The sequence below is a fragment of the Protopterus annectens genome, chromosome 5.part1 (genome assembly GCF_019279795.1).
Source record: "Protopterus annectens isolate FY-2018-M chromosome 5.part1, PAN1.0, whole genome shotgun sequence".
Classification (NCBI taxonomy): domain Eukaryota; kingdom Metazoa; phylum Chordata; order Ceratodontiformes; family Protopteridae; genus Protopterus; species Protopterus annectens.
Window position 1 is genome coordinate 554,819,737 of NC_056736.1, and position 17,837 is coordinate 554,837,573.

Here is a 17,837-nt window from a genome sequence, read left to right on the forward strand (position 1 = left end):
ATGAAAGGTAAATATTGACGGCCCAAGATAGTGGGCTACATACATGCTGGTTTATAAAGTCCATTGAACATGTGGGAGAAACAGACAAAAGTAGCTTTTGTAAAATTGACTTGGAAACAATCACACACCTTGTTGTGGCAGAAGGACTGTACACTGAAAGGCATAATAATATGGCAAGACTGTTGCACTGGGGATTGTGCAAACATTATGGTAATGAAGTGGCTGAACAACACTGGCAACATGAGCCACAAAGCATCATAGAAAAGTTTATATCACATGGGATCACCCATTACCAACAATTCAAAATACAGATGCTAGAAAACCGGATATAGTGATCCAACAAAAGTAGCACTGATCATTGAAATTTTTTACACCCAGTGATTACAGTGTCTTGTGTACAGAGAGACACAAAGTCATAAAATACCAGGATTTGCAGGTAGAAATGAGAGCAATGTGGAAGAAAGATACCCAGACGGTTCCAATAGCAGTAGGAGCAATGGATCTTATAACAAAGAATCTACAATCGTATTTAGATATGTTGCCAATCTATGTAACCCCGTATGAATAGCAAAAGGAGTCATTACTGGGCACACAGCACTTCTGGCTGACATCAAACATTGAAACAATACTCATTTCATGAACTTTAATAGTACTTTGACTTAGGAATGGGGTCCATTCCTGTCATGGTATTAGAAACCCATAAGATTTGGAGAAATTATAAAAGGGAAAATATATACATAAAGTAGAATTAAGTATTCTAAGAACTAAGCCAACACAAGAATGGAGAAATGAGATTTTGCTGATAGGAATGACTGCAATTTGGGGTACAGAAAATAGGCAAAAGGTTGTGGAATTTACTGGAGAAAACTGGCAAGGGAACAAAGGTATTGGGACCAAATAACTAGACAGGGAAAGGTAATAAAATGGGAAGAGGCCAAGAAAACACTTGGTCTTCAGGACAGAGACTGTCTTCTCTATCAGGGAATGATGTCACACTATAGGCAAAGAGAAAGGGATAGGGGAATCTGAAGTGAAAGACCTGCTCTGACAGAGTTTTTAGTTAAATGTAGAACAGAAGCTGCTGTTAGAGGAATAAATGTTGGGGCATATAAAATACTGAACGACAACTACTGGAACCAATCAGAGGAGGTTAGAAGAGATTGGATAACCAATTCATAAGGAAACAACTGGACGACATATGTATGACTCCCAAATATGCAACAAAGTCTTGAAGTTTAGGATTTTTGCTTGGACGTGTGCTCTTCCCACTGCTATTCTCCCTGTACACTAATGACTACATCTCTAAGGACCTCTCTGTCAAACTTATTAAATACATGGACAATACAACTATCATTGGGCTCATCAGGAATGGTGATGAGTCTACATACAGATGGGAGGTTGAGCAGCTGGCCCTTTGGTGTAGTCATAATAGCCTGGAGCTGAACACTCTTAAAACTGTGGAGATGACAGTGGACTTTTAGGAGTGTTATTACAGTATTATCCTCCCTCTTTATATTTAATACTGCTGTGTCAGTCGTGGAAACTTTCACGTTTTTGGGATTTATAATCTCCTGGGACTTGAACTAGGAGACCAATGTAGGGTTCATCATAAAAAAGGCACAACAGCGAATGTACATTCTGCGACAGCTGAGAAGTGCAACCTCCCACAGGAACTGTTGATTCAGTCCTATATAGCAGTCATTGAGTCTGTTCTCAGCTCATCCATAACAGTGTGGTTTGGATCTCTGTCTAATCATGACAAAAATAGGTTACATTCACGGGTCAGGGCTGCTGAAAATATCATTGGCGCTAATCCCTCCTTATAGGACCTGTACTATTCCAGAGTCATGAAAAGGGCAGGGAAAAATCATCACCAACCCTTCACATCCAAGCCACCATCTTTTTGAACTATTACCATCAGCTAGGCGTTATAAATTAATACACACCAAAACAAGCAGATATAAGAACAGTTTTTTTCCACAGGCCATCAAGTGCATAAATGGTTAGCTCAGCTTATTATGCTGGGTTATTCTTTTTCCTGAGTCTCTGAGGATTCTGCAGTATTGTTTACATATTAATACTTGTTTCTATCAGAGTTTATTTCAGTATTCTTGCATTGAGTTGCACTTTGCACCTTGTATATTTACTTGTTTGTCTTGTTCTTAATAGTTGCATGTAGGTTGTTTATTTTGTTCTTAATAGTTGCATATATGTTGTTTACATAATTCATACTTGGAGAGTCACTGAAACTGGAGTCTGTATGTGCACATACTTGGCCAATAAATGTGATTCTGATATGGGTACAGACTCCAACGATTTTTTTCCCAGGCAGATGGCAAATACTGGAGGTATAATCGAGAAGAAATAGATAACTGGGGCTATATGAGGGTAATGAGTTGCCAGACTTTAAAAATTCATGGCAGAATGCTCGGTCATAAATATTTAGTGAGAAAATGGGTATATAACTAAGCAAATATTTTTTTTTCAGCAGGATACATGATTTGAATTATCTAGACATAGTAAGGGCTTGTTAAGTTTAATTCTGATGGCTGCCAAAAAAGCAGTTACTAGAAAATGGAAATCAAAGTCTAAACCAACTGCATTTGAAATACTGATAATAAAAGAGATAAAAAGAACTGAAAATTCTTTAGAAAATGTAGGAGCAAACAAATGGAAATTGTAGGAACAATAAATGTAGACTAATTTTTCAAAACGAGGAGTGAAATTTAAGGAAAGGCAGGAATTCAGCAATTTATCTAATGTTGGAATGATGATAGTTACAAGGAAATAAAAAATATGTGTTGTATAATGTATGTAAATGGAAAAATGTTAATATGTTTTTCTTTTCTGTTAATTTATGTTTGCCTGTGTCTTGAGTGATAATTTAACCAAGGTATTAAAAAAAAGTGTAACTGTTCCAAAATTCACTTGAGAAGCTTAACTTATATTATAAAAATGACTGGTGGATTACTGTACTTGAATACCCACAATATACAGGCTTCCATTACAGGCTACACAAGAAAGGAATTACAGTAAAAGGAAATTATGTATTTATCATAACATTAGATTTGGAGGTGAAGGTACATGCTCATCAGCCATAAAGACTAAAGGCTGGAAGGACTTGCATATTTATGTAAAACTTTCCCAGGCTACTGGGAGATATCCTTTGCAATCAATCTTCCTCTTCAGACCTCCATTAGACCACGCTACAGTGGAGAAAAAAAAGACCATCTACCCTGATGTGAACTGGGGTGGAGGATGATTTAGATAGATTTGCTCATCCAAATATAACATTACAGTAAGTGTGTAGCTTTTATTTCTGAGGTCCATCCTCCTCAGCTATCAGGGCAGAGTCTCAACCTTATTCTCTGGCATTGTCTTCATAAGAACATACCCTTAATGACAATGACCTCAAAGGAAGACCTAGATCTACAGATCATATCCAGCTTGTAATATCTTGCAGAAGTTTGTAGTGAAGCTCATGTAGCTGCTGCACAATCATCATCCAAGGATGTATTTTCTGAAAAAAAAAGTTGCATTAGCTGCTACCCTGGTTGAATTATGTGTAAACTGCCAACACAGAAGTTAAGATCTTATTGTATTTTGATGGCAGTATTCTGTCAACCACCTGAAAAAAGAAATTTTGCAGCCCTATTTCTTCTTGTAAAAAGAAATACAACAGTTGTGAGTATCGGGTTTATATTAGAGCATCGAAGTTTCAAAACTTCGAATGTTCTAATATCGAACCCTATTCAGTGAAAGCTGAAAATATCGAAGCAACAGAAAACCGCATTTTTTCCTAGGGAAAGAATTTGGTTGTCCATTTCCGTTGCTTTGGTATTTTCAGCGCTGTGGTGGAAAGTTATGGGTCGGGTTCAGGTAAGTGTGCGATTGAGTGTGGGTTAGGTTAGTTAGGGTAGGGTGCGGGTTAGGTATGTGTGCGATTGTGTGGATGTGAGGGTTAGGGTGGGTTAGGTGAGTTAGGATTAGGGTGCGGGTTAGGTATGTGTGCGATTGTGTGGATGTGAGGGTTAGGGTGGGTTAGGTGAGTTAGGGTTAGGGCACGGGTCAGGTAAGTGTGCGATTGTGTGGATGTGAGGGTTGGGGCAGAGTAGGTGAGTTAGGGTTAGGGCACGGGTGAGGCGAGTGTGCGATAGTGACGGACCTTAGGGTTAGGGTTAAGGTAAGTGGATAGTTGGTGGTGTGTGTATAGTTTAGTACAGGGTTAGGTGTAAGATTTTAGGTGTATGTGTGTGGATTGCTGTTTTTTTGGTGTGCTTCTGTTGTGTGTATGTGTTTTGGAACAGTAAATTTTTTCCCTAGGAAAAAAATTCGCTGTTCTGTATGTTCAATGTTTTCAGCTTTCACTGAATAGGGTTCGATTAGAACATCTGAAGTTTTGAAACTTCGATGTTCTGATATAAACCCGTGAGTATCTCCACTGGATTTAGTTTTGCAGAAGTAAAATCTTGAGTTGCAAATAAACATCCATACAATGCAACAAGTATTCCCCTCCATTAGAGTAATTTGGGATGAAAACAAGGAGATTTATGAACTGGTTAAGATTAGTTTCAGTAGCTTTCTTGGCCATAAAATATTGGTTACTTTGCAAGGACACATCCTCAAGTAAGAAGTTTGGAAACATAAGGCATGCAACTTGGAGATTCTTCTGGAAGAAGTAATGGCTGCCAGGGGAAAAAAAAATGTTTTTCAAGACACAAACCTTAAACCTGTTTGTCAGCTAGTTTAAATTAAGGAAGAATCATCTTTCTTAATACAAAGTAAAGCTTCAAGGAGGAAGATGATTACAGATTAGATAAGGAAGGTATCTCAAAGGAAAATCTTGCATACCTTCAGGGAAATCACAGACATGTAGTTCTCTGATCAAAATTTTAACAGCTAAGTTCACTTTAATGGAAGACTATCGCAAGTCAGTAACAAAAATCTGTTATAGGTATTCCAACATGCTCGGTACTGGAGTAGTAAACAGGTCTACCCCCTTTGACGTAGCTTAGATGAAGAAGCATGTTAATTTGGCTTTCATATGTTTTGCCTGTATTATGTTTCTGGGCAGATGTACAGCTCAGGACACACTGTACGATTATAAAGGCAAACCTGTGGTTAGATGAAAGGAGTACAGGGCCAGGAGAGGCTTGCTGGATGGCTTTGTCAGGAAGGTTGACTAGTCTCACAGGCTTCTCCAAAAGATGACACCACAGCAGACAGAACCAAACTTGCTATGGTTAATACAGGCCTATAAGAATAACCTTGGATTTGCTCAGGTTGACTTCCAGGACAAACTTTGTGGTTAAAGGAAATGGGGGACAAGCATAAAGGAATTCCTGGAGCTATTTTTACATACATGCATCTCTGGGCATCCTGCACATGAAGGCATAACGGAAGAGAAGTTGCTGCATTTGGCATTGGTTGAGGATGCAAATAGGTGACAGTAAGTCTTATCCCAATAATGGCAGACTTTCTGTGTTAGCAACTGCCTACCATACCACTCAAGAGGCATCAATAAATAATGGCTGAGCCTGCTATAAAATTAGCTTCTCCCAGGATATGACAGTTTATCACAAAGGAAGTTGTGGACATGGCCCATTCACATACTTTAACAGCTTCTCAATAAGGAGGGTAGCAGTGAGTTTCTCCCTTGCTTGTTGATAAACCATATCACTACCATGTTGTCAGTGTGGATAAGAGCTATACCCTAGGGTAGGAAAGTCCTGAAATGCCTGCATAGTGATGAGGACCACAGTAATTTCCAGAAAAATGTTGTGTAGAGTAGCCCCCAGGTTTGACAATACTCAGTGGTCCACCTGCCTTTAAATGTCCCTTTGCAACACAGGCAAGAGTCATCCATAGTAACATCCACAAACACGACGGGAATGAAAAAAAAAGTGTCTGACAAGTCAGCCTTGTAGTGTCCATCAATCAAGTCAGATGAGCCTTGCAAATTATAGGTACCTTGATTAATAAGTACACTGAGTCCATGAGTTAACACCATTATACTCTCAGAATCATCTGCAGTACCACCATGAAGTATCTGGCAATAAATGGAACTGCTACAAGACTTAAGGCCTTGTGATGCACTGCAGTGGGTACTGTTTGTACCTGGATGATTCAATTCAAAGCACTTTGCACAGGAAGGATCCTGTCAGATGGGAGAAATGTTATGTAGGGCAAAATGCCTAGTATGCAACTGCTTGAGTGGGCTTCACTGGGTCTTTGTGGAGCTGAACATAGTCCCCAAAGACTGGAATATACTGATAAGAGAAACTATGCCATCATTTTGGAGGCAAACATCCAGGATCCACATTTACAAATACATTGACTCACTGCAGCCCACAGTCACATTCGGCTAAGGACAAGCACTTGCTGAACACCCTAGGAGCTAAAGTGAGTTCATACGGCAATGTATAGAATTAGTCATGGGTTTCTCCCACTCAGAAGTATAGGAACTTCATAGACACATTGATGACTCTGATTAGTAGACAGGAGTACTGGCGGTCCAAAGAAGACATCTAGTTTCCTTTTGATAGAAATAGCAAAATGGACTCCATCATAACTATGCAAAAATCCTCTTCTGGAATGAGGAGAGTTGTGCTACTCTGATGGAATATGGGACTGAGATTCTTAGTCTATTTGGAATTTAAAAAGAACCAGGAGTAAGAAACAAATGTCTGTCTTACAGAACCTCTTGGATGACTCTCTTGTGTAAAAGGTGCAATACCTCTTTTCTTGATAAAATCTTTTGATGAAATGTGGACATCTGGCAGAGGGAAGAGCAAAGCTGTGGAAGGTTACAGAAGGGAACTGTGCAACCTCTGGATACTACTGTTCTGACCCACCTGTCCTGTGTGAGGTCTGGCCACACAGTCAAGTGAAGTAACAGACAAGCCTCAAGTGCCTCTGCAGTGGAAAAGAGACCAGCCAGGCCTCAGGAATTAGCTTGCTGCCTCTCAGAGGAAGCACGTAATATTCCTATGTCAGCTGTTTATTATTGCCCTGGGGCTGGTGAGCATTCCAAAAACTTTTGTGGACATAGTACTTTGCCACCAAAACCTTTTTTTTTTTCCATTCTTTGTGCTGGCTAAATTTGTACTAAAATCAACACAAACTCCACTGCATTCAAGAGTACAGGAGTTGGGAAGTCTCAAATTTTACTACAAAAGAGGTGAGGGTCTTGTTCTCCTGTTCCATTTTTTCAAATTCTGCTTTAACCGTTTGCCCCAAAAATTTGATTCCTCAAAATGGGGCATTCAGAAAGGCTGCCTTGATATCTTCAGCAAAAGATACAGCCAGGAATGATGACTAACCTTGTACCTATTGGGCTTACTGTACCATCTGTAGAATTACAGCCTAGTTGCATGGTTAGGTCTGTAAAGGAAGAGATGGTTGCCAAATGAGACTACAACTTCAAGGCTCCCTCCAATGCCAAAGGCATACGTATGGAGGTAATCAATGTTGACATCAACAGTACCAATGTAAAGATTTGCTCTCCCAGGACTGAGACAGCAGCTGTTATCAACACTCCCATCCATGCAGGCAGCACCTGCGTGTGTGTAGAAAATTCAGTCCGAAAGGGACTGCACCTGGTAAAGGTCCCAGTGAGAAGTGTCAAGAAGGCACCAGAGAAAAACCTGGAAATGAAAAATGACTTCTAACTGTCTCAGTGTTAGTGTGTGTGTTTGGGGGGGCAGTGTGAGACATTACTGACTGGAGCTCAAAGAATGCTTCCATTTTTCTGTAGTCATAGGTGTGTACTACGCCAATGGCCCTGGAGCCTATATAAGCCCAGCCCAAGAAGATTCCCTGGTATCATGCCTCCCAAAGTTAGATCCCTTACATTTACTCTTTTATATTTGCAGTGTAGATGTACAATATGTTGAAGCAGACCAACTCAAAACATTTAAGAATCTACCGTAAATTACAAGGTACCATAGGTTCTGAGTGTCGAAAGCACAATCATTCAAACAAAATACTCCAGTCTCCAAACTATTTGATCCAAATGTTTTAAATGTTATATTTGCAAGCACTGTTAAAGAATTCTCCAAATGCTGTGAAGAATTAATGTAATGTTGCAAATGCCTTGCAAATTCAGGACAGGCAGAAAATTGGTCTACAGACATTAAGCAATACAATAAGTGCTCAGATCAATTAGGCAAGTACTCCAAATGCAATAAACTTTCAGACAAATGTTCTAGATGCTCTAAGCATGAGCATGTGTGTTCTAAACTCTTTGAATTGTCATTTAAATATCTATAAACTAACATGGTGGTTCTGCTTTTATAAACAAGTGTGGCTTTTCCCAACTACCGCCTCTATGCAGTTGGGTTGAGACATGTCTTACATAACAACAGCACTGGTTTTGTTATTGTTTTGGCACATAGAGAAATCATTAGCTGGCAAAAATCCTTTGAGAACTCAGGTTATACCTGCATGTGTTATAAGTAGCACATTACAATGATTAATGATATAAAAATATAAACCACAGATAAGTCATGAGAAAATAATGATCTGACTCAATGCCTTTACATTTCATATGCTACCTGTTGTGCTGCATATCGTACATTCCTATACACCTACACATCACTACATATGTGGGCTCAGCAGCTAACTTGCTAAAATGTCAGCTAGTGAACTATTGTACCAGAAAATATTTTATACTCTGATGAAAAACCTTTTCTGTAGACAGGCAGATGCAGCCGATTCCTTTGCTTCCCATTTACATTATTTTTTTTACTGTACTTTATAATACCTTCAAATCAGACAACACTGTTTCATATGCCTTGATCTCGGGTAGTAAGCTGACAGAAAGCTGTATGGACATTTCACTGGTGCTGTGAGTTTATTCATTCATCTCCTTGACAAGACAGAATAATGCAGGTTTTGAAGCTACTTCCCTGAATTCAGATGATTTTATTTGGTTTCTTTTATATTGTGTGTGTGTGTGTGTGTGTGTGTGTGTGTGTGTGCCTGTGTTTATTATATGTGCTCAAACTGTTTGCAGCAGAAATTAAAATAAAATCATACAAACAATACTGTATATGGTCAGTATAAGCAATTAAAGTAAAGACTATGAGGATTAATCAACTTATAACGAAGACACAAAGGTGATACTGCTATAGAAATCTACACAAAGATCATACACATTCAGTATTCTTGGAGATCATTGGCAAAAAAAGCTTATTCTGTCAACTGCATTTTCTAAACTTCTGTGTAGTCTTGCCTTGAAAGACATTCTGCTAGAATCAACAAGAAAAAGCACAGAAAGTAACAATAGTTACTGTTCCAGTCAGAATCAACCAGTCTATCAAACATAAAATAATAAAATTAAACAGTTGGGCATGTTTTATAAGTATGTCAGAAAAAAAACACAGAAAATGACAAATAGCAAATGTATCTGTATACCTACGAAGTATTTTATTTCTATTAGTTTAAAATGTCATGCTTTTATGGTTCTAGCAATGAGTCACATAAAAAAGATATCCATTTTCTGCCTTTTCACAATACTTGTTGACACAGGTCAAACTTTTCTGAAAGTTCCCTTATAATATCTATCGTTTTCCATCAACCTCTTATCTTGACCTCAGTTATTATTTTCTATATATCTTCTTTTTACTGAAACATTGTTAATATCTTGACTTATGTTTTATTGATTTTATACGGGTATACCACACTGTTTTGTTTCTACATCAGGTTTACAAATTCAATGCAAAAAAAGATTCACTTCATGCAGGTTAAACCTAGAAATCAGTTTCAGGTACTTGTGCCCTCCTGTTCAAATGACTAGTAGAGGTAAATCACAATCAATAAATAATAAAAGGATGTCTGCCTTGGCCTTTTTGTTTGTCTTGCCTTTATTTTCCTACCCCTGTCCTCTAATATCAATTTGTGTTAGGTTTCATGCAATGCAACATTATGATGTGCAAAAGGAAGAACTTCCAGGATACACAAAAATTTTTCTCTCTTAAAAGAATAGTTATAAAAGAAATGCTATCAGTTCTAAGATGCGTTAAAGGAGATGTTGCTGATATAAAAATCATAAACAACTTAGTGACAGCAGAAGGGGGAGAAGAGGAGGGAATGTCTACATACCTCCATTTCTTCAAACTGGGACCTGGAGAGGAATCTTTTGGTGAGTTCTTATAATCCCCATCAGTCTTATATTTTCTCTTAAGTTCATTAGTTTCCTCTTAACTGCAGGGCTTTTCAGAAAGACTAACTCCACATTAATCATACACTCCATTGTGAAATTACTTGAAAATTCTGCTTGTGGTTAAATGCTTTAATTTTTAAACTTACTCCTGTTATGATGTTTATACTAAAGTAATATCTTTCGGCTTTTCCCGGTTAGGGGTCGCCAAAGCGGAACTCCGGTCCGCTAATGATTGGCAATGGATTTTTACAGTGCCGAGATGCCAGCCCGATGCCCAACCTTCAAAGAAGGCACACCCATTCATGCACGCACCTACCTGCATGTCTTTAAACATCACTCGACCGTGGGGAGGGCATGCAGACTCCACACAGAAGGCGCACCAGCCGAGAATCGAATGGGAGAACCTCATGCTGTGAGGTGACAATGCTAACCACTGCACCACCGCGGTTTCCTGTTATGACCTTTATACTAATGTCTGATAATGATTCAGAAATCAATGACTTACATTATGAAATATAAGGATTTCTGTTCACCATTCTTTCTAATGTCCAATATACACATTAACTGTTTCTCTTTTACTTAGGTAGTTACCTTATTTGCAATTATACAGTACAAGAAAAAAATAAACTTGCATGTCTTATTTTTCTGTAGTATGCTTCTAAATATTTTTTAAAATTACTTTAGTTTCACTGTACATTGAATTATGCATGTTTATTAAGTGACTGATACCTGTACATAACATATGCCATATTTCAGTCTGCTTAACAATTGTTCCAGGAGCATTTCTACCCAGGACTCAACAGAAAATAAGAATTGCCCTGTTAGAAATTCCCATTTTCAAAACATAAAGAAATAGAATACTGAAAGTTCACAGTTTGGGAAATATGAAAGAAAGAATGTACACGCACTCGCACATAAATACATAAAATGGTAAAGGTACAGATTTTAAAAGTGGGGGCCTGCAGTATTTTACAGATAAGAATAATGAAACATGCAATACTCACATATGCACAATCAACTAGAAAGTTGCAGAGTAGTACAAGTAAAGATAAGCATAAAGTCAAATGTTAAGTCTCACACCTTCTAAAAGATTCAAATCTATCACTGTGGTTTAGGTCAGGGTAACATATCGGAAGTTACACTGCAAAAGCAGTTCTCCAAGTATGAGAAAATTTAAGTACGGGCAATTTGCTCATATCAGTAGTCACACAAAGCACAACAGCCTGGATATCAGAGGGACAACATGGGAGGAAAGAAATAAGAATCACTTCCTTCAAGGGTTGATGTGGACATTTGTTCCTCACAGTAGTTGTACCACAGCTAAAGATCACGTAATCTGCTGCAAAGATACCCAGTTAGTTATACGAGTGAAAAAACACTCCCTTGCAAAAGGATCTCAGGACCATTTGAAGTTATTACATATTGTTTCTTGGACAAAACAGGAAAAGTCCCTTGTTGCACTACCTGGGGATCTTCTACTTAAGTTGATCTAATGGGTTGGTTGACTAAGTAGGGGTTGCACAGTCACCAGAAGTTAGGGAAGGCAGGGACAGTAAGAAAACTGTTTAAAGTGGAACACAGCTGTACAACAGGAAACTCTAGCAGAATTAGAATCTACTTCAGCACAGAAGTACACTCTGAATGGGATTTTATTTAAGTAAATGTATTAAGACACTCTATTACAGCAAAAAGATGCAAGAGATTTTCTTATTCAACAATGAAAAAAAAATATGTTGCAGTGCATGACAGCACTCTACTACTGGGCAGTACATCGCCATTTCTTTGTAAATGTAGTCTTAAAAGTTGTTAGAGGTTTGAGCATGGTGGTAAAATTTGAAAGGACATAGAGAAATAAAAATGAAACTTGCATGCTACAGTTAAGCACTAGTGTATATACTGAGCAGGGGGTGCTGAGAAAACTGCTAATTTAGCTTAAACTACAATGAAGTGGCATTCATCCAATATTCTACAAGTGGGCAGTAAAAGGATTTAAAGGAATATTTTGTGAGACAATTAAAAAAAGAAACAAAAAACATGTTTTAGATATGGAAATAGTACTGCATTTAGTTTCTTTCTTTTTTCATATGAAATAAGTAGCAATTTATAAACATACTATAGATACAACTGAATTCCAAATGTAATAAAAACTTCAAACCAACACTGCACGCTACCAGTCTACTTTGCATATTCACATATGTATAAGCCAGTACTACATATTTTAATACACATTACTAAAGGCACAAGATACACTGTTCAACAAATGACTGGCCAGTACTGAGAGCCTCTGAATACATTACAGTCAGCCTTGACTAAAAGATAACATAACTATGCTCAGAAGTCACATACACCACATATCAGATTTACTGAGTGAGCATTTTATGCTACATATAAATGAGGTATAAACCATTTGTTCAGTAGTATGGTTACAATACCTAACCAATACCTGCACCCTGCTTTTTTACTGTGCATTACACAATATTAAAATTTGCATCCGTAAGCAAATAGTGCATTCAGTTTTGACAACTTAAAAATAGTGCATCTGAAATGGTAGGATCTATTCTTATGGCACTTAAACTTTAACAAATATTTTTGCTTTATTTTAAGCAATTACTTTACAGCGGTGTTACTGACAGACACCACAGTAATTTACTAAAAAATGAAGGTCTCTTTCTCTGATACGCAGATTTAAAATGGTCCACAAAGTATATTAATAAAAAAATGCATGCATCTCTGTACCGATTACAGCTTAAGGTAAGTCCAAAATATTTTAAAAGCAGTAGAATGCATGAAACATAGTTTACAATAAAATGGACCGACAATAAAACTACAGTAGAGAAAAAAAACATGCAGTGCAGGGAAACATCCTGAGCAATTTACATCAGTTCTCTTCCTTCACTGGGGTACCAGACCCATCTTTCTGCTTCTGTTCTTGCATCCGTGTTCTCAATGAGGCTAGAAGAAAAAGAAAAAAATAACTAAAAAGTAAAGGTGAAACAACTCATGAATATTTAAGCACTAACAAACTCAAGCAAATTTAACTCATAATGCTAACTCTGTGGCACAAAGAGATGCATCCCTGGCTGTGACCCAGACAATCTAATTTTATCAGTGGCTTAGGAAATGAATCAAACAGCTGGGCAAAAAGAGGCTGCTTGCATTTGTGTGTGTGTGTGGGGGGGTCCCAGTATGTGTGCTCTGCCTGTAAATCCCTACTGGAATAGAAGATGATATGGAGGTGTTTGTCCACAAGGACAAGGTGTAAAGCCACAACAGTAAGTTATCTCAAAATAAATATGAGTGGACTTTCTAAGATGGCTGCACAATGATTAACAGCTTAACTTCAGCTGTCTAGGGTAAAAAAAAAACTGAAAGACAAGGGATAGGAACTCTGTCACTTTTAGATAATAAAACATGTGGAGTGACTCTGTCAGTGAAACCTTTTCCACTGCTGCAAAGGAAAATGCTGGAGAGACAGAGAAAATCACAGGAGTTGACTAGAAGAATTGGGGTACCTTGTAACTGAACCATAACCTGGAGTTGTGAAATGAAGATGAATAAGAAGATAAGCAATACGGAAATTAGTGAATAAATGTGAGACTGCAAAGCATTAATCTCATTTATGAAATATGGCTGTATAAGAAAAAGTGGAAAGAGTGGACTTTTGGTGACTTTGTTAAACTTGCAGAGAACTGAAAAGCATTTATCTCACCTCATGTCATTAATGTTTGGAAGGACACTGAGGGGAGTGGGAGGAAGAAGGAAAAAGTAACTAAGTAAAACAATTTCTGTTCTTAGTATTTCTATGAAACCATTCACAATATAAATTGCATGTTTTATATACATTATTTTTAGTTGTTGTATATGACAGTATATGATAATGTTACTAAAGTAAGCACTTTTTTCTTCTTCCCTTTCTTTCTTCTTCTTAGTATTATGAAATGTAGGCATTACAGTGCAGAAAAAGAAGAAAGGCTACACAAAAGTGTGTTTTAGTTAAAAGACTAATCTTGGGTTGTTGGGGTGGAGAATGGCATACAAAAGTACACAGATCATAATATAGGAAGAGCTGATATGTTTTGTCTTACCTTTGCACAGGTAAATGTCTGGATTAAGACCACTGGCTTAATCTAATAACAGGTTTTAATTGGAAACAAGTAAATATAAGAATACTGAATATAATGAAAAGTTTTCCTATTGCAATAAATGTCTCAGCTCGTCTTTCCTGAAGAAGTAGAGGACTACTTTTTTCCCTATGTTTCCATGGGGAAAAGCTGATAACAGGGCAATTAAAAGCCAGAGCACAGTTTTTTCAAGGCTGAAAGTTAATGATTTCTAAAAAGTATGTAACTTTTTTTTCACATTTGGGAGGGCAATAAAGATAAAAAAGTCACCAATTAGTGTAAGTAGAGGTACAGTCAATAAAATGTACCTTAGCATGGATAACCTCAACTTCAGGATAATTAAGGCCTGTGTTAGCAGTTGTCATTTTGGGACAAATCTTCCTATTAGGAGGGCTAAACTTCATTATTTGAAGATGTACATAATTCTGTGTGTTTATACTAAGGGAAAAGATTATGGAGATATTCTTGGGGTGCATTTGGTTTTCTGTTTGAGGATTTTTATTAAAAAAAAAAAGTCTTGTAAAATTTGACATAGGTTTCAATGCTGATGATAAGAAAAGAACTGTATAAAGGATTAACCTGCCAACATTATTGGGTGCATGTATCACAAAAGCTGGAAACACACCTTTACTGAATTATCACTTGTGACATGTGACCCTTTCCATATCTTCAACTGTGAATGGTCTCACATGTACATGCAAAAGGAAAGAATATATTATTATATTAATAAATGACGAGTACAAACAACAATGCTATAGGAGACACAGTTGGAAAGAAATGAGCATGTGAATTTGATAAAGAAAGTTTTCAGGATGGCTATTAAGCAAAATATCAGGGAAAAGGGAAAATAGGAGTACTTGTATTATTTGCGAGAGGAGCTCCACTAGTGACAGAAGAGGAAAAAAGACAATGTCAGACTTGTGATAGTATAGGGTTACTGGCAAGGGAAGAGGATTATGCTGGGAAGTATTTATATTCCACCTAAAACTGCTATTATAGAGCTTCAAGCATTTTTGGGAGAAATAGTCAGCTTTCAGCAGGGAATATTACTTATAGGTGGGGACTGGAATTTGATTTGCAACAATACAGATGTATGTGGGGGCCTAGAAGGAAAATATAACAAAATAGTGTAGATTTCTGAAGAAACTGATGAAAACATTTGGTGTGAAAGTCATGAACTCAATTTTAGGATCTCAGACAAATTTACATATTTTTCCCCAAGGTATAATAACTGGACTGGACTAGACAGAAATTTTATTTCACAGGAACATTTGCCTTTAATTGAGAACTTTGACACACATCCAATAACTATTTCAGATCATGCGACAATAATTACTAAGATAATGCAGGGTAATAAAAAGAAAGGAAATTAAAGAATGGGTAGTAGAAATTATTTCGGAGACATTAGGTAAGATAGAAAGTACTCCAAAAGTTATAGACAGTGAGTGTAATAAATAGAATGTGGAGTTTAAAAATAGGGTAGAGAAAAAAAGAAATCTTAAGAATTAACATGAATTACTTAGAGGGACTTAGAAATGTTAAAGTATTACAGAATAAGGGGAGTTTCACAGAACAAGAAAAGGCATAACTACAGAGTGCTAAACAGAAAATAAGGCAGTACCTGCATAATATGCATGAGTTTAGAAAGACTGCTGTTAAGCATATCTTTTTTGATAACTCAAGACAACAAAAACATCTGGCCCAACAACTTTGGCAACAGAAAGTAGAAAGGGTTGTTGCCAAACTTAGGCAGCCTATAATAAGAAAAACAGCTAGAGATCCTGTAGCAGTATTAGAGATATTTCAAAAATTTATGAACATTTTTATAAACCAGAGAAGTGGAGAAATCAAGAAAAAGCATACACGGAAATATTTATTGACAAGTTAAATATGCCAAGGTTAGGGGTAGATGAGGTACAACAATTAATTAAGACAGAAGGATATGAGAGAAAAATGGTAACATACAACCAATCTGCAGGAAAATCTCCAGGAACAGATGGTATTCCAGAGGAAGTTTGTAAGCTAGGAGGAAAGGAAGTGATAATGATCTGGAAGGTTTTGTTTAGCAGTATTTTTCAAGGGGGGAAGCACCAACATCATGGAAAATGTGTGGTGGCTGTAATACCTAAAAACATAAACACACATCAGATCCAGCTCTGTATTGTCCAATTTCAACTTCAAACAATGATTATAAAGTGTTTATGTCTATAATGGTTAAAAGAATGACAAAGGTGATGCAGAAATTGATAGATGTGGATCAATGTGGTTTTGTGGTGGGGAGGCAAACATTTTACAACATTAACAGAACAATGATAATCCAGGGGGAAGCAGAATGTAAGAAAATACTGCTGTTTTTAGTGTGTCTTGATGTAGAGAAGGCATTCTGCAGAGTAAGCTGGAATTTTATGAGTTACAGCAATGTAAGCATTTGAATTTCCTGATACAATAAGAAGGTTAATTAGAAAAATACATGAGGGCTTGGAGGTACAAATCAAAGTGGGAGGGTTCCTCTCTGATAAGTTGTATTTGAACAGAGGAACCAGGCAGAGATGTCCTCTTTCCCATTTGTTATTTGGGTTATATTTATAACCTTGGTAAAGAAAATAAGGGACTCCGAAATTCAAGGATATAATTGGTATGGTGTTCAAGAAAATTTGGTTTCATTTGCAGATGATATTATTTTGTACCTGACTGAACCATGGAAACTGAAGAGGATATCTCAGAGATGTGGAACATTGTGAGATAGTTCCAGTTTTTTTGAGGTATAAAATTAACGGAAGAGAAAACGAAGCTTTTGCTGTAAACTATGTATCCAAACATGAACTGGCTCAGTAATACCCATATTTATGGGGAAATGATAAAATGAAGCATTTAGGAGTATGGATTAAAAAGGATTCTGTTACAGCAGCACAGATATGTGGGAAGAGATTAAACAGATAATAAAAGAAAAACTGAAAAACTGGAAGCTCTTTCCCATGGGTATGGATAGCAAGATACATGCAGTAAAACACTTTTAGTCCCTTTACTTTTATACACAGGTCAGGCACATTTTTATCAACCAGAGGAGAAGTTGTAGAAGTATTTTATCTGGGAGAGGAAGACGCCAAGAGTGAAGTGGGATAAGCAGATCCTCCCAAAAGAACAAGTACATTTAGGATTACCTGATTTGAATGGAAATTTTAGAGCTGCATAGTTAAGGCTCTTATACATAACACAAGTAGTAAGCGACAATTCAAAATGGAAAGGGATGACGATGAAGCAAGAGGATAATTAAAGAGGTAAAGAGGGGGACTTAGTAAGTATAGAAATCACCTCCGATGTTTTTCTAAGCCCATCCGTCTTGATTGGACTCTCTTTAGTACGTACCAGCACTCAACAAATACATAAATCCCAAAGAAAATGGTGTATGCAAAATGAAGAAAAACAGCCGCTGTGAAGAGTACTTCTCTTCACAGCGGCTATTTTTCTTCATTTTGTTACAGAGTGCTGAAGAATTGTTGGGTATTTGTGTTTTGTACTTCATGCACCTATTCAGTATGTTTGCATGCACC

At 37.2% G+C, this 17,837-nt stretch overlaps 1 protein-coding gene across 2 annotated transcripts in view; it reads right to left on the minus strand.

Annotated features, from left to right (window-relative positions):
* Positions 1-11,796: 11,796 nt before the first annotated feature.
* The window catches only part of RB1 (RB transcriptional corepressor 1), a 3,440,561-nt gene continuing 3,434,520 nt past the window's right edge, over positions 11,797-17,837 (minus strand). For both annotated transcript variants that reach the window (XM_044073175.1, XM_044073174.1), the window contains exon 27: positions 11,797-13,117. In XM_044073175.1, the coding sequence (XP_043929110.1) occupies positions 13,044-13,117 (74 nt within the window). In that variant the 3' untranslated portion in view covers positions 11,797-13,043. The remainder of the gene's footprint in view (positions 13,118-17,837) is intronic.